The sequence below is a fragment of the Heliconius melpomene genome, chromosome 10, assembly GCF_056956725.1.
Source record: "Heliconius melpomene rosina isolate 202511_hmr_F chromosome 10, ASM5695672v1, whole genome shotgun sequence".
NCBI lineage: Eukaryota > Metazoa > Arthropoda > Insecta > Lepidoptera > Nymphalidae > Heliconius > Heliconius melpomene.
In genome coordinates, this window is record NC_140398.1 from 828444 (window position 1) to 855151 (window position 26708).

Sequence of the window (26708 nt, forward strand, 5' to 3'; positions counted from 1 at the left end):
ATTTCTTTAGTAAAAATATAATTATGAAATTTGGAAATAAGTGATAACGTGCAGTATTATAAGAAAAAAATAAAAACAATAGAAATTTACATTTATACCTATTACATATAAAAAACTGTTACTTCCCGTTGACTTACAATCCTGAAATTGGTACGGAGCACTCAGAAGGTTAGTATCTTAACTTGACAAATTTTTCATTTTATTTCTTATCTGTTAATATATAATCTATTATTTTTGCTTTGATATACATTTCCTTCATCATAAAATAGTTTACGTCATATAATATGTTTTGCCGTCCGCGTCTCTTACCAATAACAAAATATTATGATATACAATTATAAATACATTATAAACAAAAGTGTTGCAAAACACGTACCTACGTATTTTTTTCAGCTTCATAATGTATCCCACATACGAGTACATAAAGATAGGCAACGAGAACCTACTTACCCATTGCACCACAACTCTACTTTTTCTTTTTTATGGTTTCTTAGAAGTAGTAGAGTATTATTCCAAGAAACTGTTAACACTCCGTTCTCACCTTATCGCCAGAATTCGATATATTTAGTAATTTTGTAATTTTCCTTGACTTTATCAAAAAAAATAATCCAAATCATTAGATATCCAATGACTAGACTTAAGTCATATAATATATAAATATTTTAAAACGTAATCAAATAAGATATAATCAATAAAAACATAATTACTGAGTAAGCAAGGATTATATTGAAATAATTCGGACATGACAAGTTTTCCATTCACGTTCCTTGAAGAACACGCACCGTGGTTGTGGACGCGCCGTGGTACATACGTCGTGGCCGATAAACTATCGGTGAAAGACATTATTAATATAAAGTATATGTATGTATAAATAAATACTATATCTACATATAACAAGGTAGATTCTTAGTGAGCTAAAAGAGGATTTCTGGAAATTCCTCTGGAAAAAACGAGACTTATCAATTAACGGCACATCAGTCAATCTATAAAAATGCTATATAGAGCCTATATCCTACCTATATCCTATACATATCCCATCGTACTGAAGTAGTATATAACAGCGTTTAGTTCCGCCATTCAACACGCAATGTCTCAAAAATTGACCGGAAGTCCCTCGTTCCTCTCTGGAAACCTAAAAAAATATCACTTAATAACACGTGCAGGATCTTCTTACCTGATAAGAATAATCGTTTCCTTTCCAGATATAACAAAATACTATAAACAAAACATATCTAATACCTAAATGACAACAATGTGCTCAAGGTGCTCCAAGGCGGAATAAAGCTTGAAAGTGAAAAACATAAAATAAGTAAACTACTGTAGACTTTCTTGACTATTTTCTTGATTTCAAAGGAATTCCAAGCTTTCCATGGGTCTAACAATACTGACTTAATTGTTATTTATACTGATATACTGACATACAATACATATTTTTTTTCAGTTTTACTCTGTATTCTACATAGAGTAGGGTAGGAAGAGATAATCTAGTGTTAAGACACTCCGTTCCCCACTTTCTAAAATTCGAACTACTAAATTTCCTGAGATAAGCGCATTCAACCAATAAAAAAATGCTTTACATCAAAATAGTATCTAACCTTGGTGTATTTTGAAGGACACTGATTACAAATCCGATCAGATAATAAAATTCTATCATCAGACTTGACATCACAACAGCGTGTTCCATCAACACGTGCTCGGTGACGATGTAGGTATGTACATAAATATTATATAAAAATTTTATAGGTAATATTTTATTGTTTTACTTTTACGCTGTATCCCACTGCAGGATAGACAAAGGGAACCTGAGAACCTAATGTTAAAACACATCCGTTCTTTAATTTCTATATCTCCGTAATCCGTTCTTTAATTTATATAATCTCCAAGCATTGCGTGTTGAGTGGAAAAAATTAAAATATTAAATATTTACTCTCCCGAGTGGGGATGAACCCAGAATCGTCGTGTTGTTGAATATGTTGATGTACATATGAAAAAAAAACCTAAATATATTAAGGTCAGCCGTGACGGAGTGGACAAGCGTGTGACTAAACGCGACAGGATGTGGGATTGATTCCTACTTGAAGAAATGAAATCTACATTAACATGTATGCGGAAAGACCATTTGCAAATTTGAAAATAAGGAAACTAGAAGAAAACGTTATGAGTTTAATTTTAGTTTTTATATGACACATTTCCCACGTTTGAGACATAAGGTAAATGTACGGGAGTTCGGCAGTTTAAGGCTCTCATAACTTTAAACTATTGTAAATACATTATTAAAGGTTATATGAATTTGCAAATTTTAGTGTGACCAAAGTGGGTCTTTTGGCAGTAATTTAATGTGTGAATTATGCGGTTTAACTTAACCTTAATTTTTATATTAATTTATTTGTGGACCTCTAATTTGAACCCTACTTCGTGATAAAATTTAGCTCTGTTTCTAACTTCGTGAGTTTGTGTCCCCTATTTCGGGTCACAAGTTTTTACCTCGCGAGTGAGGTTTTATAAAAAAAAAAATAACACCTTTATTGGTTTTGATTGTAAAGAATTTGTAAATAAATAAAAATAGGTAGATCAGCTTAACGACATTAAAACTTTTATAAAAAAAATCAAATCAAATTAAATCATCTTCACGCTGTATCCCGCACACAGCAGGATAGGCCTAGGTAGGTAGGTAGGTAGGTAGATAGGTAGGAACCTAGTGTTTTTAAAACACTCCGTTCCCCACTTTCTGCGGAATTCCGGAGTCACCACAGCATGTTAAGTGGCACAACTCAACGCCGCGCTTTGCCTGAAATATAAATTTAAATAAATATTTTCTATTTTCTATACTATTCCTATTTTCATCTCCTGGAGTGGGGATCGAACCCACAACCAGTCGGTTTTACAGTCACACTTTGTACTCCTGCGCCACGAGTAGCCCAACTTTTATAATTTACAAATTATATAAGCTCAGTTTTAAAAAAACTATATTTTTGAACTTTTATATATTTTTTTTATAAAAAATATATAAAAAATATTAATTTTGAGTTTTTTTATATATTTTTTTTATAAATAATATATAAAAAAACTCAAAATTCAAATTAATTTTTTTGAAGCTAGGTATGCCAGTTTATAGAACTATATATTTTCGCAACCAGTTTGTACGGCGTTTTGTGTTTAGTAGGTATATATTATATTCTTGAAAAATTCTTGAAAAAATAAAAAGATCTTTATTTAGACTTATAACAAGACTAAGATAAACACTATTAACAAAGACAAAGAAGTCAATGTGCTGATTTTACGTAGATTTATTTGTCACGAAGTTAGAGAAAATAATGAAATGTAGGGGATCTTATTTCGTGTTACTGATTTTAGTAACTTCCGCAGTTCTGTTTATTCAGTATTTTTTACATTATGTAAAGTAATCATTAACTACCACGTATATTCGATAAAATACACAAAAATAAATTATAAAGGTTGATTAAAAAATAAAATTACATTGGCAGTACCTATACGAATTTAGCTTAAAATTACCAATTCAGGTTACCTTTAAAATAGTAATATAGAAATTTAAGTGGACAAAACATATACCGAATTTCGATCACGAGAAACTTTAATAAATACAGTAACTGATTTTAAGCTTTAAATTTAAATTATCTTAGTTATAACATAAATATAAATTTATTAAAAAGTATCTAAGATTTCCCTAATTCGGTAGTAACACGAAATAGCGGACACTTGGTAAATAAAATGTCTGCTATTTCGTGAATAGATTTATTGCAATTTTAAAAGAATTTTATGCTACCGTCTATTTTTTTTTCAATAAAATGTTTTTTTATAGAATACAAAGAAGCATATATTCAATGTTTTATTCGAATAACTTACCTTTGTCTTTCTACAACCTTAAGAAATTCTTACGCTAGTCTTACGGTCGCAAGCATCGCAGACACGTTACAATGCAGTTTGTAGCCAACTCTGCGTTTAAAATGTCGCTATACGCTCAATTTTATCATTAAAATATTGTTACTTAGTTTTTAGACAGTTGAAAGTATAAAGATTATATACCAATATATAGTTTCCGTAAATAATACTTAAATTGCTTATTATTTTTGCCAGAAACAAAACTCACGAAATCACGTACTATCACGAAGTTACCGTCACTTACCTTACATAAGTACTTAACTTAGGAATATTCCGTCCGTTTCCGAGACAATGCATGTTTTGGAACTCAAAGCCGCGCTGCCAGACAAAGCGCGTCGAAGTGCACCATTGAAGATTTAATTGGTCAAAGATTTGGTAATAATATACCTAAGGTTAATCCTAATAAACTATTGCGTTTGTTTTTTTATAATATTATATAAACATTATTTTTAGTTAAATTAATACTGACTTACAAATTTTATAATAACAAATTCATAAATACTTTTATCAAGTCATTAGTGCATTGATAAAAAATCCATGCACTATGTGAATGTTGGAAAGGTCAATAAATAATGAAATCTGTTATTAATATTAATATAATCTGTTACATTATTTGTTATTTGTTACATTATTATTATTTTATTTAATCATATATGCGGGTAAGGCATGGTATGGCAAGGCAGGTGCTACAGCCTGGCCTGAAAGGCATGTGTTTACTATAAGAATTAGATTAAATTAACAATGTTAAATTGTCCGATAACAATATGATAAAAATAATAGTACATCTCAAGGCAAGACGACCGGAATAAAAAGAAAATGTATTTTTTTAATAAAAATATATATGTTTTCTTAAATGTTAATTCTAGCCAATGAGGCCAGTCTAACAGTGGAGCAGTAATAAATACCTAACTGTAAACGCGGTAAATGTCGATACGTTAAGGGTAAAGGTTTTATTTAAATTATTTTCAATTCCCCGAACTGTTTGACAAAGCGTGGCGTTAAATTCCGCCATATTTTTTGTTTATTTTGCAATTAAAAAAATCATTATTATTAGAAACATCTCCAATTAAATAGACCCAAAAACTCTACGTACAACGCCATCTATCAAAGGATTTTATATAAAAGTAGAATGAAGATTCATATATTTCAATTATTTATCTAGTAATATAATTTTGATTATCTAGCTAGGACAAAACGTGAAACTAAAACTTCCGGCTTTATCAACTACCGGGATAACCATGGAGAACGGAATGCTGCAGTCTCTGCATGCAGTATGGTCGTCGAGTTGTGGCTACTTTTAAGATTTCTGATATTTTGCGCATTGTTCAGTTGGAAAGAAAATAATAAAAAATAAGAAAAATCTGCGTAGCAATCTACAGCATCATCAGGGATGCGACTCGTCCACCATTCTGTACCTCGTCCACTGTCATCATTCTCTCCATAAATACCACCACCCCCAAAGGGTTTCATGCTTTTTACATGACCTCCTTACAGTGTCATCAATACTGCATTCTCGAAGATCAACCGAGGCCTCCCCTGCCTCTCTTACCACTCTTACCACTCTTGCTTAAAACGCTCTGAACACGTTCAGTACATTTTTTATGGTTTTCTAATAAAAAGAAAAAATATTGCAGATCTCATTGTTCAGTGTTATGTAACAATAATACAAAGAAAAAAAATTTAAAGCTGCCCTCGTGAATAATTAACATATATAGAACAATGAGAATATTATAAGAAATTGTGTTTTTTGTTCTTTTGTGTTAAATCTTATTTACTTATACCTATGCTAATTTAGATTCACTTTAAATATATTCTGTTGTTTTCTGTCCCTGTTTCTTAGACTATTACAGTGAGAATCTAAGCTTGTACTTTACCGGTTGGTAATGTCATCTATATTGCTTCTATTTTTGTCTCTTATAATCTTTATTTTATTTGGATACATAATTTCGTTTTTTTTATTCAACTATATACATATAGCCGGGTAGGCAGAGATGACCCAGTAATAAGACACTTCATTCCTCACCTTCCGCCGAATTTTCAAAGCATTGCGTGTTGAAAGCTGCGCTTTTGCCTTGGTACCAGAGCGACAAAATTAAAATATTTATACATAATAATTAATTCCCCCCATAATCACAACATTTAAATAAATAAAAGTTACATAATTGATTTTCACTTTGACTTATATTGAAAACAAAACATAAGGCGTGTACGAACGACAGTTGTGGGTTTGATTCCCAATCGAAAGAATAAATTATTAGTATAAGACATATAGTATCTTACACAAGGTTCCCTTGCACCGCAGCCTCATGTTGTATTGGAGATACAGCAAGAAGCTATAAAAAGCAAAAAAACCAAATAAATAAAAAAACCAATCACAATCACAATTTATTCATAATATCCATATTTAACTATATTAATCTACAATTTACACATTAATACCAATAAGATTTGGCTGGTGCTCGATCTTCTTTGATACCCATCGACTCCATTATATCCATTTCAAATGTACATAATTTTGGTTGAAATGTGATCTAAAAAATAAAAAAAAAATATTTACTTCTTGCAATAACAATAAAAAACACAACAATGTTGTTGTTTTTTAAATTATGGTTATAATAATATTATTATATTATTATATTATATTATTTAACTGCTTTAATTAGTACAAAAAATGTGAATATTCATTACATCGCTAAAACTTAGTACCTACTATCCTATACTTGGTGTCCTATGTATCCTATGTATGCTTATGGCTTATTTCTATGGAAGATATTTTTAGGCATATTTTTGATATAAAATATGTACATTTTAAAATGATTCAGTATATTATTTTACCTTAGTAGCATCAGCTGCCACTGTGTCTTTCTGTACATTTTCAACATACAATTCCTTGCTTTTATAGTCCATTGTTTCTTCTGCTGACTTTGGTATAGGTATTATACGGCTACTGTTCTTTGATACGCGCACCTTAAAAGTAATAAGATTTTAAACAATTATAATATTATATTTTATTTGAGGCCAGTACGGCTCAGTGAGAGAGCATCTGACTGTAACCAGTGATTGTGGGTTCGATTCCTACTTGGGGAATGATTTTGGTAGAAAAGGTGTGGCAAAAAGTAGTGAAAGTGTCTTAACACTTGGATCCCTCTGCCTATCCTGATATATGCGGCATTCAGGGTGAAGCTAAAAAAAATATAACAAGCAACTGTTAAGTTTCTTGTTTTCAATTATCAGCAAAGTCAGCCACAGCTTCCCAAAGGTCTCACACTGCTGACATTACTGACATTTTTTAACAAATAATTAAGAAGGTACATCATATTAATTACAATGGCCTAATCAAATAAACAAAACAAAAAAAAATATCTTATGAAATTTTATCAAAATATGTACCTTATCACCTTCCTCTGTATATCTCCATTCTACCTCAGTAGGTTTCAATGTTTCAGGATCGACCAACTTAACTCCAGTCGTCACTAGTAAAGGTGCCTCAGATTGTATTATTATACCAGGGAACTCCTTATCTTTACCCACCTATAAGAAAAAAAATAGAATTTAGAATACAGTACAGCCTTGAAGATAGGAATTTTGAACATTTGCACATTGAGAAGTAAAATATAGGCAGGAGTCAAAAGTAAGAAAAACAATTAAAATCAAATAACCATAACTTATCAACCATACTGTAATTCTATTTATCAGTCATTTAGTGTGAAAAGGACTAATTTGCACCTTTTTAAATATCTAAGAGTTATAATCAAAGTTAATAATTGGTTTCCACATACACTAACATATTTTAGTTATAAATAGACCTTTCTTTGTTTTTTTTTTATTTAATTATATCATTTATCATTGATGCATAAAATGAGCAATAGTATGTTTAGATGTGAATTTATATTCTAGTGTTACAATACATTTAGAGCATTGAGAAAAAAAAATTATATTGATTCAGCCTTCATTTAGGCACAAGGTAGTAAAGACCATATTTATATAGTTAAAATTTCTAATTAATTAATTTATTTTAATAATAACAAATAACACTTTTCATGCTTTTCAAGCTTCATGCTGAATACTGCTCAGAGCTGGGAAGACACAGGGAATCTGGGAACCTAGTATCATAGGACTCCATCCCCATTAAAAAACTTCCATTTCCCACTTTTCCCAGATTAGTTGTCCTACTCTGCTTCAGGAAAAAACATAAAGGTGTTTTCTTTTGTAAAAAAATATAAATACTTACAGTTCTCAAATGAGTGTTAAGTCCATCAACAATAACCCAGTTCCTTTCTTGTATAACTTGACTGACAATACCTTGCTTGCCTTTATCTTTTCCCGTTATGATTTCTACTCTGTCACCCCTTAAAATATTTAAAAATAGTTATTGGTTTGTGACAACCCAGTGGCTGAAAATCTACAAAAGTAATGTAACTGAAAAAGTTAAAGCAATACTTAAAGAAACTCCATTCTCCGATAGGTTCTACAAACACTTTTTTACGTTGTCTGCCTCGTTCATTTTGTCTTGCAAATTGCATGGTCCACGGTCTGTTGGTGGTAAAGCGGAATTTCTTACGTGCTATTTGCGCGGCAGGATACTGAGGGTAACCCGATGGATTTTTCCAATAAACCTAATAGTAAAAATAATAGGTTATGTTTTGTTATTCACTACGAAAAGTAAATAAAAAAATAGAATAAACGCAAATACCTGTTCATAGCTACGTTTTATATAAGATTCTGGTAAATTTGAATATTTAACAGTAAGTTCGCCCACTTTTTTACATAAATAATTATATATCCTCATTTTCGCCCAAAATAAAAACGATTTTACAATTTGTTATGCAAAATTGACATTTACATAGACCACAGAGGCACAGATTACAATTTACACATATGATATGTCAATTAATTTTATGCATTATTTAGTATTAATAATTGGTAATATATAGCTAAAATATAAATATTTTAAATATTAAAAATGCTAAAATTTTAAATAAATTAGAATTCAAATAGTAACTATATATGAAAAAACTTTATTGAATTATTTAATGCTGGAGGCCACATGGATTCGATAAAATTTTGACATACCTTCGTTACTTCAAAAAAACAATCAACTAAGCTGCAGCCCCCTTATTGTACTTCCAAATTTTGAAGTATAATTAAAATATACTTAAAATTATGAAGAAAATGTACATGAACATGATTTTGTAATTATACTAAATCAAAAACAGCATTGGTTAGTAAAATATACGGCAATAATTGCATTAATTATGTACCATAGACAATTGACGTAAATCAGCTGTCCGATACAATATGTTGTAGATGGCAGCACAGCATCACGTGAATTTTCATGGCGGTGTTGTAGGGCTGGCCCCGTATCGTCTTGTGATTTCACCAAATAATTGCTGTTTCCAATATTTAGTGTTAAACAGCATTAAATTTTAAACACCGGGTGAGTATTATTGAATATTATGTCTATTAGAACAGTCGAAATGGTTGTAAAATGTATATGCGCGCGATTATAGATTGTCAAAATTTATGGCAAGGGTGTATATTAGGGTGGAAATATTGTGATATACTTAGGTGAAACGGGACGGGCGCCAGGTAGTCTGACGGCTGAGTGGGCGCCGCTAGCCTGGACTCAGTATTGATTCACTGCATCGTACGTAAATTGCGAAAATAGCGTTAAAAATACCATACAGCGTCTCGCATCCATGGACGTAGGACTTATAAAATCGATTATCCAGACAAGACGTTCTGTTTTATTATTGTTAGACATGAAAAAGACGTGGTACCATCTCGATATTTTACTTTTAACTATTTTTATGTATTAGAATATAATATATGTAGTTTAATGACTACATTTCTTCTATTTTTAGTGATCAAGATGAGTGAATATTGGCTAATCAGTGCCCCTGGCGACAAAACCTGCCAACAGACTTGGGATACTTTGAATAATGCCACTAAATCAGGCAGTCTCAGTGTTAACTATAAATTCCCTATACCTGACCTGAAGGTAAGTCAAATTTGACCAATTGATTTTAATAATAGTTATAATATTCATGTTTTAGGTAATCTTGTTAGACTACAATTAAATTTGTTAAGTAACTTGTCTATATAAAATGGACATTACTTTGACTTAAGATTTATTTTATGATATCTTATTAATTTTATTTAACTACAAAGCCTGCATGTTCAATATGAATTTATAAAATATATTTGTTATGATATTAGACAAGAATTATAATCCAATTAAATTTATAATGTATATTTATATTATAGAAACACATTGTCTTTTTTTATAAATCTATTTTAATGTTGATAAAATAATTCATAAATCTTTATAAATATCTTTGCATTTTAAAAACAAAAGTTAAACACTAACAATTACATTTTCCCTTTTACTTAAATTTTCTTTAACTTGAGAATGGTGAATATTAACACTAGAATCCAGTGGGATAGAGCCTATTCTACAGCAGGGTAGGTAGAGATAACCTACTGTTCATAAACATTTTTTACTTTCTGTCCAATTTTCGGGGCATTGGATGTGCATAATTCAATGTCATACATTGTCTACTTTACATACCACAATAATTGAAATATTAACATTCCTTCATTGGGAAACAAAGTCACCACTATTGCACTTACTGTCAGATGCTTTTTCACTGATCTGAATTGAAATAGTATGAGGCAATTAATTTTTATCTTCACTCTGTAACCTGCACATAGCGGTGTAGACATAGGGAACCTAGAAACCTAGGGTTAAGACACTTATGCTCCCCACTTTCTGCCAAATAAAACCCTAGCTTATTTTATGTTTCATAATATTTTATCTTACTAATATTATTTATTTTCCCTCCAGGTTGGTACATTGGATCAGTTGGTAGGATTGTCTGATGACCTTGGCAAGCTTGATACTTTTGTCGAAGGTGTCACTAGGAAAGTAGCTCAGTATCTTGGTGAGGTAAGTAATTGCTTTTTATATGGAAGGAACTAACTGGTTTTATATATTGTTTTGTCAGTTTGTAAAAATTGAAATCTTTATTTTGTTAATTATATATTCATTAAGAAACATAAACATTTGAATGTATAGTGATTGTAGGCCGCAAAAGAAATATAATGTACTTAAAAATGTACAAAAATAACATTTATGTTTCTAAATATATTGCTTTCCTTAGTGTAAGAATACCATTTTAAACTTACAAAAAGATTATCTTTCAAATTATATAAAATTATATTTTTTCTTGATAAATTCAATTTTTAATAAATATACCAACATGAACCATTTTTTTACTTTTTGTCAATGTTAATGTGTCCCTTTCCATTATAGTAGAATGTAACAAAATGTTATCATATGTTTTTTCTCTTCATGAGATTTGAATCTACTTTTAGAGTTATATTGTTCTAATGTATGTAATGTTCACTCACAAATTTAAATATACTACATACATATTACATCATTATTCATACATATATTTATTACTAAAACAACATTGTGACATAGTGAGATCTCACTATATTTTCTGAACCACTGTTAAAATTTTAACCACTTTTCAGTATGTTGTCTCACACACTATGTGTTGAGAATCGAACAGAAAGTGGAACACAGAGTGTCTTAACACTTGGTTCACTCTGCCTACTCTACTATATGTGGAAACCAGTCTTTTAAAAAAAAACTTTCATTTTATTTTTCTTAGAAACCAAATATATTATAATGTCAAATAAAGATTTAGGAGATTGTAAATTTTTAGTTAGCATCAACATCTGTTAGAAATTAGATAAATACTGTTCTATACTTGATACTTACTTACTGTTATAATAAATTATGTTTAAATTAACTATTTAACTTATTTTTTTAATAAAAATTCACAAATACGACACTATTTCTATAATTAAATTAACAAATTGAAATATAATTAGAATTTGATTTTTTTATGATTATGGTGATAGGCAGAGGATAAGACACTACATTCCCCACAAAACGCATTATTTTCGATATATTGCGTGTTGAGACTTGAGTCGCGGAACTCAAAGAGATGAGTTCCAAGTGGTCATCAAACTGACAACTGTCTCATTTGCAATCACTGTACTGATGCGCTACGCTGATTTCTTTAAATTATTATATTTTCCAAAAAATACAGGTATTAGAAGATCAACGTGACAAGCTGCACGAGAATCTGATGGCAAACAACAGTAAGTAATTTTTTTTCACTTTTTTTAAAAGTTGCATTTAATATGGCATTAAACATTTTTATATTTTTAAATATGAAAAATTATAATTATTAATTGTCACTAGACCTATATACAATTTTCTTTGTTTAGTGCCATTCACGCCGAATTATTTACGATCTAGACAAATACGATATGTACTAGACATTTAGTGTTAATATTTTGACTTTTGAAGCATATTTAAAATGCATGATACATTCAGATTATAGACAAAATATATTACAGAACATATGCATGTTTGGGGAATCTTGATTTTGATTAGAAACAATAAAGCTATGGTTAATTAATGGAAAAGAGAATAATGTTGCCAGCATGAGAACTAATTAAATATAGAACATGATACCAGTTTAGATTAAAAAAATAAAAAAAAAAATAAAAGCACAGAGTAGTGCGAAAAATATTAGCATGACGGTGGATTTTCGGTGGTCTCTAATTTCTTTTTTTTTCTTATTTTATATATAATATGTTATTTATGTTTTCAATTTAGTTTATTTCTGAATTATCATTTATTTTTGCATGTTTCTTTTTATTTTATGTAAGTCAGTGACAGTAAGTCACTGACAGATGTATTTATGGAATTTTCGGTTAATATTTCATTTAATGTACCATTATTTCAATATCTATTTAGTATTATTTGCAAATATACACGTATTGCACAATCAGTTTGTTAAAAAAATGTATATACATATTTATAATTTGGTGTCAAGCATCACACATTAACACATAACATTATTTTTCTTATAAATTGTCACTTTAAATACCTAACTAACTTCTATGTAATATAATGAGTTATTTATATATAAAAATATAATCTCAACGAATCTTTATGAAAATATATATTTAAATTAATAATAGCAAAAAAGAAGTGTAGGCGTTTTATAAATAAGTAAAGGTTCGTTAAATATACATATTTTTTAAAGATTTGGCTTCAACAAGTTTTATTTAAGCTAAGAATGTTCAGTGGACAGTGTTTTTTTGGTTTATTTTTAGGTTCATCTATACATGACTATTTGGAACCTTATTTATTTTAGCAATATTTTAAAGTATCTCACCAAATGCATATTATGAATGTACAAAAATTTCAAACTTAACAGAATAAGCAAAAGTATCGTATTCAGATTAGTTTGAAATTTTTAAAGGTAATAATCGATACATATATTTTATTTAATTTTCAATTTGAGTTAAATTCTTCTTGAGTTAAAATCTTATCCAAAGGATGCCATAGGTTGTTTTTTTACTATTATTATTATTTCTCATTTGAAATCCCAGAAATCTATCTAATAAAATTGTCAAACTGTCACTGGAGTTACGTCATGTCATGCATATCACATTGAGTCGTAAAAAGATTTCTTAATTATTTTTTAAAGCTTTTTATTAATATATATTATTGTTCGTATTTATAATTTCTTTAAAATTCCAATTTGCGTTTATATATACTTAGCTTCTCCTTCATTCACGGGCTGTATTTTATTGGTATTTAGATGATATTTACACATAGATTGTGAATGTTAGTTTGGAAATTGCATTTCAGTGTCTGAAAAGTGGAAAAAAATTTGCGGAAGTGAGTAATTATTTGTATTGTATGTATTTGAAGTGTATTTTGTGATAGCTTACGTAATAGAGCTTATAAGTTCTACGTTATAAGGTGTATGAATATTCGCTATTTTTGTCTAGTTATTTGGGCAATCATTTAATGGCGTATATTTTATTATTATGACCATTTTGCTTTTCAGCTTTTTACAGTTTATATTACAGAATTTACATTGAATATTTAAGACATTAGATCTTATTTAGAAATATTCATTAATATAACGTTTTAAATTCACACAAATTCATTATATTTTTCTCAAACTTAATTTCAGTGGCTATATAAAGATTTTAAGGAGAAATATTGAGAAATAGTTAAAGATTTTTTATATTACAAGTAAAGATAAACGGTCTACAAGTAATCTTTTATCTGACATTGAATTACGTAATATACCCGTAGCTACTAAGATGTAACACCCAACGATATATTAATAAATCTTTTGATCTTAAACGTTATGCTTACTATGTTATAGAGTGATCAATACATGAAATGCGTCAATATTTCACAGGAATTGTGTATACAGGGTGTGAAATGGTTATATACCACGATATTAATATTTATTCATAACAGTTGGAAGGAAGTGCAGGATAATTTTAGATTATGCATTTACTGAAACAATGTTTTTCAATTAAGGTAAATGTACGGGAGTTCGGCAGTTTAAGGCTCTCATAACTTTAAACTATTGTAAATACATTATTAAAGGTTATATGAATTTGCAAATTTTAGTGTGATCAAAGTGGGTCTTTTGGCAGTAATTTGATGTGTGAATTATGCGGTTTAACTTAACCTTAATTTTTATATTAATTTATTTGTGGACCTCTAATTTGAACCCTACTTCGTGATAAAATTTAGCTCTGTTTCTAACTTCGTGAGTTTGTGTCCCCTATTTCGGGTCACAAGTTTATACCTCGCGAGTGAGGTTTTATAATAAAAAAAATTAACATCTTTATTGGTTTTGATTGTAAAGAATTTGTAAATAAAAAAAAATAGGTAGATCAGCTTAACGACATTAAAACTTTTATAAAAAAAATCAAATCAAATTAAATCATCTTCACGCTGTATCCCGCACACAGCAGGATAGGCCTAGGTAGGTAGGTAGGTAGGTAGGTAGGTAGGTAGATAGGTAGGAACCTAGTGTTTTTAAAACACTCCGTTCCCGACTTTCTGCGGAATTTCGGAGTCACAGCATGTTAAGTGGCACAACTCAACGCCGCGCTTTGCCTGAAATATAAATTTAAATAAATATTTTCTATTTCCTATACTATTCCTATTTTCATGTCCTGGAGTGGGGATCGAACCCACAACCAGTCGGTTTTACAGTCATACTTTGTACTCCTGCGCCACGAGCAGCCTCAACTTTTATAATTTACAAATTATAAAAGCTCAGGTTTAAAAAACTTACATTTTTGAATTTTTTATAAAAAAAATATATAAAAAACTCGAAATTCAAGTTAAATTTTTTGAAGCTAGGTATGCCAGTTTATAGAACTATATATTTTCGCAACCAGTTTGTACGGCGTTTTGTGTTTAGTAGGTATATATTATATTCTTGAAAAATTCTTGAAAAAATAAAAAGATCTTTATTTAGACTTATAACAAGACTAAGAACACTATTAAAACACTATTAACAAAGACAAAGAAGTCAATGTGCTGATTTTACGTAGATTTATTTGTCACGAAGTTAGAGAAAATAATGAAATGTAGGGGATCTTATTTCGTGTTACTGATTTTAGTAACTTCCGCAGTTCTGTTTATTCAGTATTTTTTACATTATGTAAAGTAATCATTAACTACCACGTATATTCGATAAAATACACAAAAATAAATTATAAAGGTTGATTAAAAAATAAAATTACATTGGCAGTACCTATACGAATTTAGCTTAAAATTACCAATTCAGGTTACCTTTAAAATAGTAATATAGAAATTTAAGTGGACAAAACATATACCGAATTTCGATCACGAGAAACTTTAATAAATACAGTAACTGATTTTAAGCTTTAAATTTAAATTATCTTAGTTATAACATAAATATAAATTTATTAAAAAGTATCTAAGATTCCCCTAATTCGGTAGTAACACGAAATAGCGGACACTTGATAAATAAAATGTCTGCTATTTCGTGAATCGATTTATTGCAATTTTAAAAGAATTTTATGCTTCCATCTATTTTTTTTTTCAATAAAATGTTTTTTTATAGAATACAAAAAAGCATATATTCAATGTTTTATTCGAATAACTTACCTTTGTCTTTCTACAACCTTAAGAAATTCTTACGCTAGTCTTACGGTGGCAAGCATCGCAGACACGTTACAATGCAGTTTGTAGCCAACTCTGCGTTTAAAATGTCGCTATACGCTCAATTTTATCATTAAAATAATGTTACTTAGTTTTTAGACAGTTGAAAGTATAAAGATTATATACCAATATATAGTTTCCGTAAATAACACTTAAATTGCTTATTATTTTTGCCACAAGCAAAACTCACGAAACCACGTACTATCACGAAGTTACCGTCACTTACCTTACATTGATGTTCGTATGTTTGTTTAGAAAATACAAACTTGTAATATATATATAGGATCAATGGGAACTATTGCACAGAATTATAATTTGTAATAGTATAATAAATCATAGCAATCACTGCCTCACAAACATTCATAGCTTAGTCATACGAAGCTTACATATCGTCCATGCTTCTTGCTTCTTATTATTACTATATTAATTTGTAATTAAGTTTTAGTTTATTACTTTTTATTATTTAAATTATATTTATTCACTCCTTTCCTTTACTATCCTATATTTTTATTTATTCCTTAGTTCATTAAAGCGTTAGGCGTTAACGATAGGAAAGCGTAAAAATTGTAAAATTTTGATAGATCATTTCGTACGTTACGATCTTATCTGCATACTTACAAGCAAGGATGAGCATTGAAATAACTTTATGGCCGCCATAAAACGGGATCCAATGAACGTGTAAGTTAAATAGTAAATAGGACAAAATATTTTGCAGAGTTGGTAGAGAACTCGCAAAATCGAAGTTCAAAAAGGCACGGCCAAAATAAAGTCGGCCAGATATTTAATATGACTAAGTCAAAAATAAAGAAGGTTGCCAGATCAACCTGTTTGCCAACAAATCTGCCGAATCCAGGCATCGACTCTTACGCGGACCCCGGCGGGGGCGAGCCACCCCCCACGCCCACGTCGCCGGTCTGCGACTCGGCATACTCGGAGCACCACGGGTGCTGGCCGTGCGAACACCGAGAGCACTCGGAGTGCGACGCGCACCCCTCGCAACCGTCCAGCGGCCGCAGCTCGCCGCGCTGGGACGACGACGAGGAGGACGACCACACGGCGCCGCACCACGTCCTGAATCAAGGTTCAGGGTCCAATCCTAACCACCTAATCCTCTGTCCTATTTGATCGGGATTTGAGGCTTTTGCAAGCTTACGTTGATATTAACCTCAGTTCTACTACGAGTCTCAAATACTGTTCAAAACGCTTCTTAAATCTAAAAGATCGTAATCAAGCTAATATGTACAAACAAAATATATTTTTTATAGCGCTAGCGCTACCTGTGTGGTATAATCACTTTAATAAAAACAGTATCTCTATATCTCTTAACTTATGTTTCATTTTAATGTGAGGCAGTGGTTGCGTATACGATTCTGAGTTAAATTTTTGTATATTTTTTATGACAGGTGGCGCTAGATGCTTCATATATTTTGAAAGCGCCACCCTGAATTTTGACTTTTGATTTATATATTTAAATTCCGTTTGTTTATCGCAAAGGTATTATAAAGTTTAGGCTGACGCTATAAGGCGTAAATATTTGGGTAATTCACCTAAAATTTATACGTCCTTTTTAACACACGTCACTCTGTGAATGTTGCTTTTGACGGCTACAATTAACTATAGTTTATGAGTACAAAATTAATTTTGTTTTATTTTATTTTTTGTACTTATAAACGTAACTGTAGTAGAAATGTCATTCTGCAATCCCAATCCAGTTGTTTTTATTTTGTACTATTGGAAACCTTTTCTTTCATCATCATCATTATGGCACAAACATTTTTTTTTTATTTTCTTTTTATGTTGCGAATTTTCAGTTCAGCTATAAGTTTATACGCTAGAATATAATTACTTCTCATATTTTTATACTTTGATATCCATTAATCTATTGTGTCTAATAATATTCGACCTCGATAAAATGAATCTGACACTATTTTTAATGTGAGAAATATTACACTTGTTTTATCGACAATTTTTCATGTACGTATAAATAAAAGTGACGAGGATCATGAAATGACATTTTGTTTCGACAACTAGTACTCTTGCAAATATTGGTTGATCAACAAGATCAATTTAGTCTCAATATTTTCATTTTCATTGGGTGTTAAGTTAAAGCTTAATGGCTAACGATAATAAAATACAACCGGCAAAGTCCGAGTCGGATTCACGCACGAAGGGCCATTACCTATAAAAACGCCAAAAAAATTCAAGTTTGTTATATGCGTTAGGTTATATTTGTTTAATTTGAATTTCATTATTTACTTTTAAAATTAATTTGTAACTAAATATTCTGTGAATATTGCAAGCGTCTCTCTTTTACCATTTTCAATATCTAAAAACGAGCAAAAAATCACGCTTGTTGGATGGGGCCCCCCTAAAACTTTTATTTCATTTTGTTTCATTAGTAGCTTAATGTTATAACGGCATCACAAATACATTACCTGTGATAATTTCAAGTATAACAATTCATACAGTTAGTTGACAACTGACAGATACACAGACGCACAGTAGAGCCTTAGTAATAAGTTCCCGTTTCACCCTTTGGGTACGGAACCCTAAAAAAGAAAATATTCCTTTAAAATGAACCCATGACCATCGAGTGTCAAAGCACTCCCACAATGGCTTCTAATAAGCAGTCTAAAAATAATATAAAACTAAAACTGTAAGTTTATAATATATACTTATATAATTGTTCGTTTTAATTATTTTTTTTAAATGTTGTATTTTATGTGTAATATTAATTTTATATAACTGTATGATATTAGCTTAGAGATCGTTAGTTGTTAGTTTATATATGTGTGTATGTATAGATTTATGAAATTTGTGCATGGTTAAACAAAGTATGATGCATGCTTCTATGTACACGTTATCTGTCAAATGTTTTTTTAAATTATTCGACTAAGTAACATAGAGCTTGCAGATTAAAATTTTTTAGTAAAAGATAATTTAAAAAAATAACAGATAATAGTACATAATTAAAATGTATTAGTGTAATGAGTTAAAATGTCCTACAAATATTTAATGTTATTACACACTTATGTATTTAAATTGCATGATCTGTGCCTTTATAATTAGATATGTGACTTTTTTATATTCTATTATACACGTTTTGTTTTGGCTTTTTTATTCTTTTGTTACTCTTTCAGCACTTACACAAAAATAAAATGTTAATTTCGCTACTTATACCACTTTTTCTTTCTACTGTCGTCACACAAATTAAATAAAAATATTTATTTATTTATTATATTTTCGTCAATAAATAATTCAAATTAATATAATTTTAAAAAATAAAAAATATTAGATTTATATATTTAAAATTGCTTGTTATTTGTTTCTTAGAGTTTTGTTTTAAACTATGAAATTTTTAGATGTTTTTTTTATTTAAATATAATGATATTAGTATAATGAAATGCTTTAATTTCACGTTGTCTAAATCGATTTTGTAACAAGAATAGTATGTTAATATTAGCTATTTTAGATGACTGGAAGATTAAATTTAACATTTAATATTAAAAATATTTTACTAATGACCAATCAACGTTAAATTAAATCTTTTAAAAAAATATTTTTTATTTATAAAGTAACGTTGGTTTCATATAATCTTCATAAATTTAAGCAAAATAAGTATATATTTAACGAAATTGAATGGTTTTCCAGGCGATCTGCCCACGTATCTGACTCGTTTCCAATGGGACATGGCCAAATACCCCATAAAGCAGAGCCTTCGCAACATCGCCGATATTATCAGCAAACAGGTATGTTAATATTGTAAATATGTTACTAAATGTTTTTCTTAGCAAAGAAAAGTATAGCACCCTAAATAATAATGTGAATGTGAATAAGTGTATGATGAGGTTGATACAAAAATTAAAAGTACGAATTTAAGATGTAGGTACAATAATATGTATTTTTTGTAGTCGGACAAACTTTGAAATCGAGCGGTGTTTGAAGCTGTGTCATAATTTTACCTATTTGAGGTAAACAAGTGGTGCAATTTACCAAATTAGCCTCTTCATTACTGCTTATTTAACTTGTACAGTAGAGCGCCCTTTTTACTCTTTAATGGGGCGCTGTCAGCTGTCACTCAAAGAAGTCTGCAAATCTCACCATTAGAAATGTTTGATATTAAAGAATCATCGATGATAACACCGACCCAATGTTGTCGATGTGCGATAAATATTGTAAGGAAATATTACATGTTTAAAAATATAGATAACTTAAAAAAATTTCATTAAAACTGTTACAGATTATGCTTCCGCAAAAGTCGTAATTTTTTTAATTGCCAGCATTACAAGGCCGCTATTTCTAATTCTGCTTGGATTTTTACATCTAATCTAAATTTTATCATAACTGTCAAGATTTTCCTATTTTATTTTCTTACCGTCGATGAACATACCTATCACCTTGCTTACATGCTGTGTCTTAACAGTTGACTTTCTTTCTCTACTTTTATATACCTCTTCAATATCTGTTTATTTCTCTAATGATAATAAAGAAACGTTCTATTATACAATTTTTATAGTATAATCGTGAATAGAGAAATCTGAAATGCTTATTTAATGTGCTATTAACCCTAACGATACTATTTTCTTAGATATTGTGTACTGTACATATACCTAAATAAATATTGTAATATTTTAAAAACAGGTGGGTCAGATCGACGCTGACTTGAAAGTGAAATCATCAGCTTACAACTCTCTCAAGGGGAACTTACAAAATTTAGAGAAGAAACAAACGTATGTATTTATTTATATATTCGTTGTAATATTGTTTGATGACATCGCATCGATTTATTGGAGTTTAATCGAATCTGTGATTTTTGTTATATGTCAATTGTTTTACGCCAGGTTTTGATTGGTAAAATGAAAAAGTATCGTTAAATATATTAACAAATTATTTTTAAATGTTACCAAGACATTTGTACAAAAAATAAATGGGTGAATTTTAATAGCGTTTTTTTTTTACTATTCCAGCGGAAGTCTTCTAACTCGCAACTTAGCGGATTTAGTGAAGAAGGAGCATTTCATTCTGGACAGCGAATATTTGACCACCCTCCTCGTTATTGTGCCTAAGTGAGTATTTGTTGTATCACTACATCGAATATACTATAAATGTATATCGTTTGTATTCTCTGGTTTTTTGTAGCGTAATATATACCCAACAAACAAATGTTTTTTTTTGTTGCAACACAGGTCGATGTTCAACGACTGGAACGCCAACTACGAGAAGATAACAAACATGATAGTGCCGCGCTCCACCCAGCTCGTGCACCAGGACAACGACTACGGACTCTTCACCGTCACTCTCTTCAAGAAGGTCACCACTTAAACACTAATTTACTCACTCGTTTTAAACCCCGTGTCTGTATGTGTGTCTGTGCATAATAACTCCTGAAGCTATTAACTGATTTGAGTGCACTTTTTTAATCGAAAGCTTTGTTAGTCGCGGTGATTCTTAGCTAGTTATTATGAAAATCGGATTGAAAGTTTGAGAGCTACTCGCTACTAATTTGCCCAGATATTTTTGTTTATTTTTTTTAATTTTAAATTTTGCGAGTTTTGATGTATGGACTTTCTTCTATTTAGCGAGACAATTTGTTTGATATAATAATTAGGAATACCACCTCCGTCTACCACCACGTGTGTATAATAGTAAATTTACGCGATTAATCCAGTTAATTTCCAGTTTCTATCTCACATTATATATATATATGTGTTTAAATTGTATTATGATTATAATATTACTTTTAAATGACTTAAATAATATGGTAGGTATTAATTGCAAATAACAGGTTTTTATTAAAACGAATTGTAACCAAGTTACTATATTACTACATTATTTTTTTTTAGACTACCGTGGTGCAGAGGCACAAACATGTGACTGTGAACGCAACAGATTGTGGGTTCGACTCCCACTCGAGGAAATGTAATATTTGCATTTCTTAGCTCTGGTGTCGAATCAAAGCAAGATTTTGAGTTTCACTACTCAACACGCCATGTCTCCTGAAATCAGCGATAAATGGAGAGCGGATGGTCTTTACTAAGGTTCCTCTGCCTAATTTTATACATGCGTGAAATAGCGTGATGCCAAAAATAGAACAAATTTAAAAAAGAAAAAATACGTTATTTTTTTAAAATGCATATTGTATAATTTGTTTTCAGGTGGTGGACGAGTTCAAGCTACACGCGCGCGAACGTAAATTCATAGTTCGCGAGTTTTCATACAACGAGGCCGACCTCGCCGCCGGCAAGAACGAGATAACCAAGCTCGTCACTGATAAGAAGAAACAGTTTGTGAGTTTGTTTGTTTTTTATTAATTACTTTTTTTATACGTATCCCGCACATGGCAGTCAGAGGAAACCTGGGGATCTACCGTTAAGTCACAGTTTTCTATTAATTCCCCTTTCCTCTGAATTCTTGAGACATTGCGTCTTGTATGCTGGAACTCAACCCCGCGCTTCGCCTCGTTACCAGAGCAAGGAAATGAAACAAACATTTAATTTCCCCTCACGGGATTCGAAACCACAACCATTGCGTTTACGGTCGCACGCTGGTGTCTGTACGCCACGACGGCTTCCAATGGTGATTTTTTTATATTTTTGTTTGTAATTACAGGGTCCCTTAGTGCGGTGGTTGAAGGTGAACTTCTCAGAATGTTTCTGCGCCTGGATACATGTTAAGGCGTTAAGAGTTTTTGTTGAATCCGTTTTGAGGTTAGTTATTTTATTATATATCTAAACATGTAATAAAAATATAATTAATCGATGTTTATACATGGAAGATATATGGGAAAATTTAGACTCCAAACAAGAATTTGTTTATTCATATATCAGAAACGGTTGAATTAGGTCTGTTATGTTTTTTTATTATTGTATTTTGGTAAGGTTTCCAAAACATTTTGTGTTTTAATAAAAATAAATAATAATAATAAAATAAATGCTTTATTCAGTAATTAAATGTTACATATACACTCTAATTTCGTTAGAATATAAATTTTTGTTTTATTTCAATCAGTTTGTAATATCAATTTACTTTACTAGGCAGTCCAATTTGTAGGTTGCATATATCTGTAAAAATTAATTCCGAGTGAGAATCTCTTTTAAATAATGTATAATATTAAAATACATGTGATAACCACGCTACAAAATTTAAATTTTAAAAAATAGTAATAAAATGGTGAAAGTGTATGATGAACGATGTAATAAACGCGGCTCGTTATGGCAGGTACGGGTTGCCGGTGAACTTCCAGGCGGCGGTGCTGGTGCCGGCGCGCAAGGGCGCCAAGCGCCTGCGCGACGTGCTGCAGCAGCTCTACGCGCACCTCGACCATTCCGCGCACCACCACGGGCACTCCGCGCAGGACGTACGGCACACTGATATTCTTACTATTATATACGCTTCACGCTGTATCCCGCACACAGCAGGGTAGCCAGAGGGAACCTAGTGTTGGGACGCTCCGTTCCCCACGTACAGTCGAATTCTGGAGGCGTGTTGAGTAGCTGAACTCAACACCACGCTTTCGCTTCGACGCCAGAGCGAAGAAATGAAATATAAATTTAAATACATATATTTGTAAGCACTTTTAAATCGTTGAATAATCATAAAGCTAACACTGGCCCAGAAGACAGATCTGCTGAGAACAGTACATACATACACATAGTACAACATACTTATGTATAGACACTACAAATATATTTCTTTATTGTACTAATAGCACCATCGCATACTTAATCCTTATAATATAATTTCGAAAATATATATGACCAAGCTAGAAAAAAAATCCTAGACAATACTGCAGTTCTTGATTATATAACGTAACGAATTATTAACTCAAACGATACAACATAGAGTGAAAATTGCAAGAACGCAATGTCCAGTGTAGAAATCATATATTTTTTTATTTTTGAAAATATTAATCATTCACACAAATGTAAAGCTCGGAATTTACCTCGCGAACTACTTTATATATTATACAAACACACATACTCACATAAAGTCTTTATGAAAACTTTAATTTTATTTTATTTTGTAAATAAATTTTTATTTTATTTTGATAGACGGCGGAGTTGGCGGGTCTCGGCTTCGGGCAGTCGGAGTACTTCCCGTACGTGTTCTACAAGATCAATATCGAGATGGTCGACATCAAGGCTTAGATGTTCTTCAGATTAGTGATGGTATTTATAGGTGATTGGTTATTTTTTTTATATGTTGGTATGAGTCTAAATTGGGACTGTTGTGGTGCAGTGGCACAATCGTATTGCTGTAAACTCATGATTCATCTTGCTCTTAAAAAAATAAAATAAAATCGTTAATATACTACACGACTATGTTTATAATTTAATTTTTTTTCCACAAATCTTCTCTTTTGACATGTCCGTTTATACGTAAGGATCATCGAGATACACAAAAAAATACTGCATATATATAAAGATGAAAAGAAAAAACAAAATATAAATTTCTTTGCAGGTTTGCTATGCAGGTACGTGAAGCAAAAAAAAAATTGAGTATTTTTAGGGAAACGAACCAACAACCGTCGCCTATAGAGTCACAGCCTTATAAATGATGTACTAAATGAATAATGCTGAAAATTTATATTTCCAGGTATCGTTACCGGTCATGCTGTCGTGTTGTCAAGCTACCAATAGTTACAAACTACAACCACTTTGGTTATTCTATATTATAATATTTTTGTTTCTAGAATTTCTATGTACAGATTATATATAACATTGATTTTGTGTTATTTAAAGAAATGAAACGTTGACGCTGTATTTATTTACATTATATATAAAATTAAATGAAAATAAATAAATTATTTATATAAATAACATTATATTGTATATCACATTATATTATTATGAGCTTTGAATAGTTCCGTCAAAAGGAATATATATATTTTTTGTTTGAAACGCAACAATTATTTTCAGTATTAAAGTTGCGATAGTTAGTTTTCTTTGGAAATTAAATTGTTCAATAGATTATTAAATTATATTGGAGTAATGCAAGCTATGTAAATAAACATTCCTCATTATAACTTGTGTAGTACATAATAAATATTATTCAAGTTACTGTTTGTTTGTTGTTTTATTTGTTTTCTTATTGTTTAATAGAAATTATCCCGTTAATGAGATGATTGTGGGTTTGATCCCTGTGAGAACTGGGAAAATACATTATTTTTCTTTCCTCGTTCTAAGTATGTAAGGTACAATGTGGCATTGTGTCCTGCCACTCAACATGCAATACTTTGAATATTAAGTGCATGGAGTATGTGGGGTGCGAGTGTCTTGACAATAAGTTGCTCCTGACTTCCTTGAAAAGTGAAACTATAATAGAAAAATATATAATAAAAAATCATTGTCAGTGTGATGCAATGAGATGTGTTTGTGAATGTATTGGTTTTGTGTTTAAATCCCTACTTAGAAGAATGGACTGTTCATTTCCCTGCAGAATAGCAAGTGTGGCATAGAGTCATGATGCTGGGACTGGAAATCGGGCGGAAAATAAAGAACGGAATGTCTTGATACTACCTTGTTTGAAAAAACCTCTGAAAGTGAAAATTGGTAAATTTCTTTCACTTTCAAAGTAGACTAACTTTGAAAATGAAAAAAAAATACTTAAATATACTTACTAATAATGTTGAATAAAGTGTTGATTTTATATCTTTTTATAGTAATTTATATTTATTAATATTGTTATCAAAATTGTACTTATTCAATACTTTTGCAATAATATTAGGAGAGTAGCTTGGACAGCAGAGGTGAGCTTTAAAGAGACTCTTTTAATCTCCATTCGGATCGTAATAAAGGAACAACCCTCAGACAGATTACATCAGGTAAAACATGTCAAGGATGAGATTAAAATTTAAATATTACAGTAGTACTTTTATTACTGAGAATTACCAAGACATATTAAATTATAGTACAGCTCTAGCTCTATATCCTTCTATATTATATCTACACTCATAAATCCCGAGCACTTATGTGATGAATTCATGGAACACTGAGAAGTACCTTCACTTAAAAATCTTTAAATGTTAAAACATGCTTAGGCTTCACATGTTTTAAGTGGTTCTAGCCAACAATATTGTGGATTTTTCACAAATAACTAGAAGTACTTACCAGAATTTAATTAATTTATACAAATTTATTAGGTTTTAATTATATGGATTGAAAAAAGTACATAAATATTAAATTACATTTAATTTCTTATGTGTAGGAATGCTTAAAAAACATTTATACATTCGTTATATTATATTAAACATAAACCAACTGTCCTTATTGAAATAGACCTAAGGACACTTCATTTTCATTATCAAATTTACCTTAGTTAATAGTAAATTTCAATAAATACCACCAAATTTACGTATATTTATTTAATGTTAAATTAGTCTTTCCACTCATCAGTTTCTTGAGAATTATTATCTGGTTCTAACATTTTATCCAATAATGAGTCGCCGCCTTCATCCAACCTCATGAAAAGCGAAGTTAACAGCTTCTTATTTAAATGATCTGTTTGAGTTATTTCACGCATTGGTTGTTCTTGTGTTTGTATTATTTTATTTTCCATATTTTCTTCTGGAGCGGGCATTGTTAAATAAAATGAAATTTAATCTCTTATTCTCTAATTATTTATTCCCGTCCTAGCACAGAACACAATTACTCGTAGTTATTGCTCGCGTCTCTTATCGCTTTACGTCAAATTATGATTCATAAATATA

General features: G+C 30.4%; 2 protein-coding genes across 7 annotated transcripts; one reads left to right on the top strand and one right to left on the bottom strand.

Annotated features, from left to right (window-relative positions):
- Positions 1-6272: 6272 nt before the first annotated feature.
- Positions 6273-8752, bottom strand: mRpL24 (mitochondrial ribosomal protein L24). Its single transcript, XM_085191632.1, has 6 exons — positions 8594-8752; positions 8341-8516; positions 8132-8249; positions 7291-7431; positions 6736-6867; positions 6273-6431 (listed from the first exon to the last, which is right to left on the bottom strand). Exons 1-6 carry the CDS (start codon positions 8687-8689, stop codon positions 6333-6335), a joined length of 762 nt encoding a protein of 253 aa, XP_085047758.1. The 5' UTR covers positions 8690-8752; the 3' UTR covers positions 6273-6332.
- Positions 8753-9201: 449 nt separating this feature from the next.
- Positions 9202-25064, top strand: Vha44 (V-type proton ATPase subunit Vha44). Of its 6 annotated transcripts, none has more exons than XM_085191625.1 (13): positions 9202-9337; positions 9765-9901; positions 10748-10849; positions 12027-12078; positions 19652-19749; positions 20642-20730; positions 20968-21066; positions 21187-21310; positions 22156-22287; positions 22610-22707; positions 23219-23357; positions 24052-24178; positions 24596-25064. In XM_085191625.1, the coding sequence occupies exons 2-12, from the start codon at positions 9773-9775 to the stop codon at positions 24145-24147; spliced, it is 1158 nt and encodes a 385-aa protein (XP_085047751.1). In that variant the 5' UTR covers positions 9202-9337; positions 9765-9772; the 3' UTR covers positions 24148-24178; positions 24596-25064. The 6 variants fall into 6 exon arrangements, with proteins under 6 accessions (XP_085047751.1, XP_085047752.1, XP_085047753.1 ...); XM_085191626.1 differs by having other exon boundaries at positions 24052-24168; XM_085191627.1 differs by lacking the exon at positions 9202-9337 and adding an exon at positions 9502-9676.
- The last annotated feature ends 1644 nt before the right edge of the window (positions 25065-26708 follow it).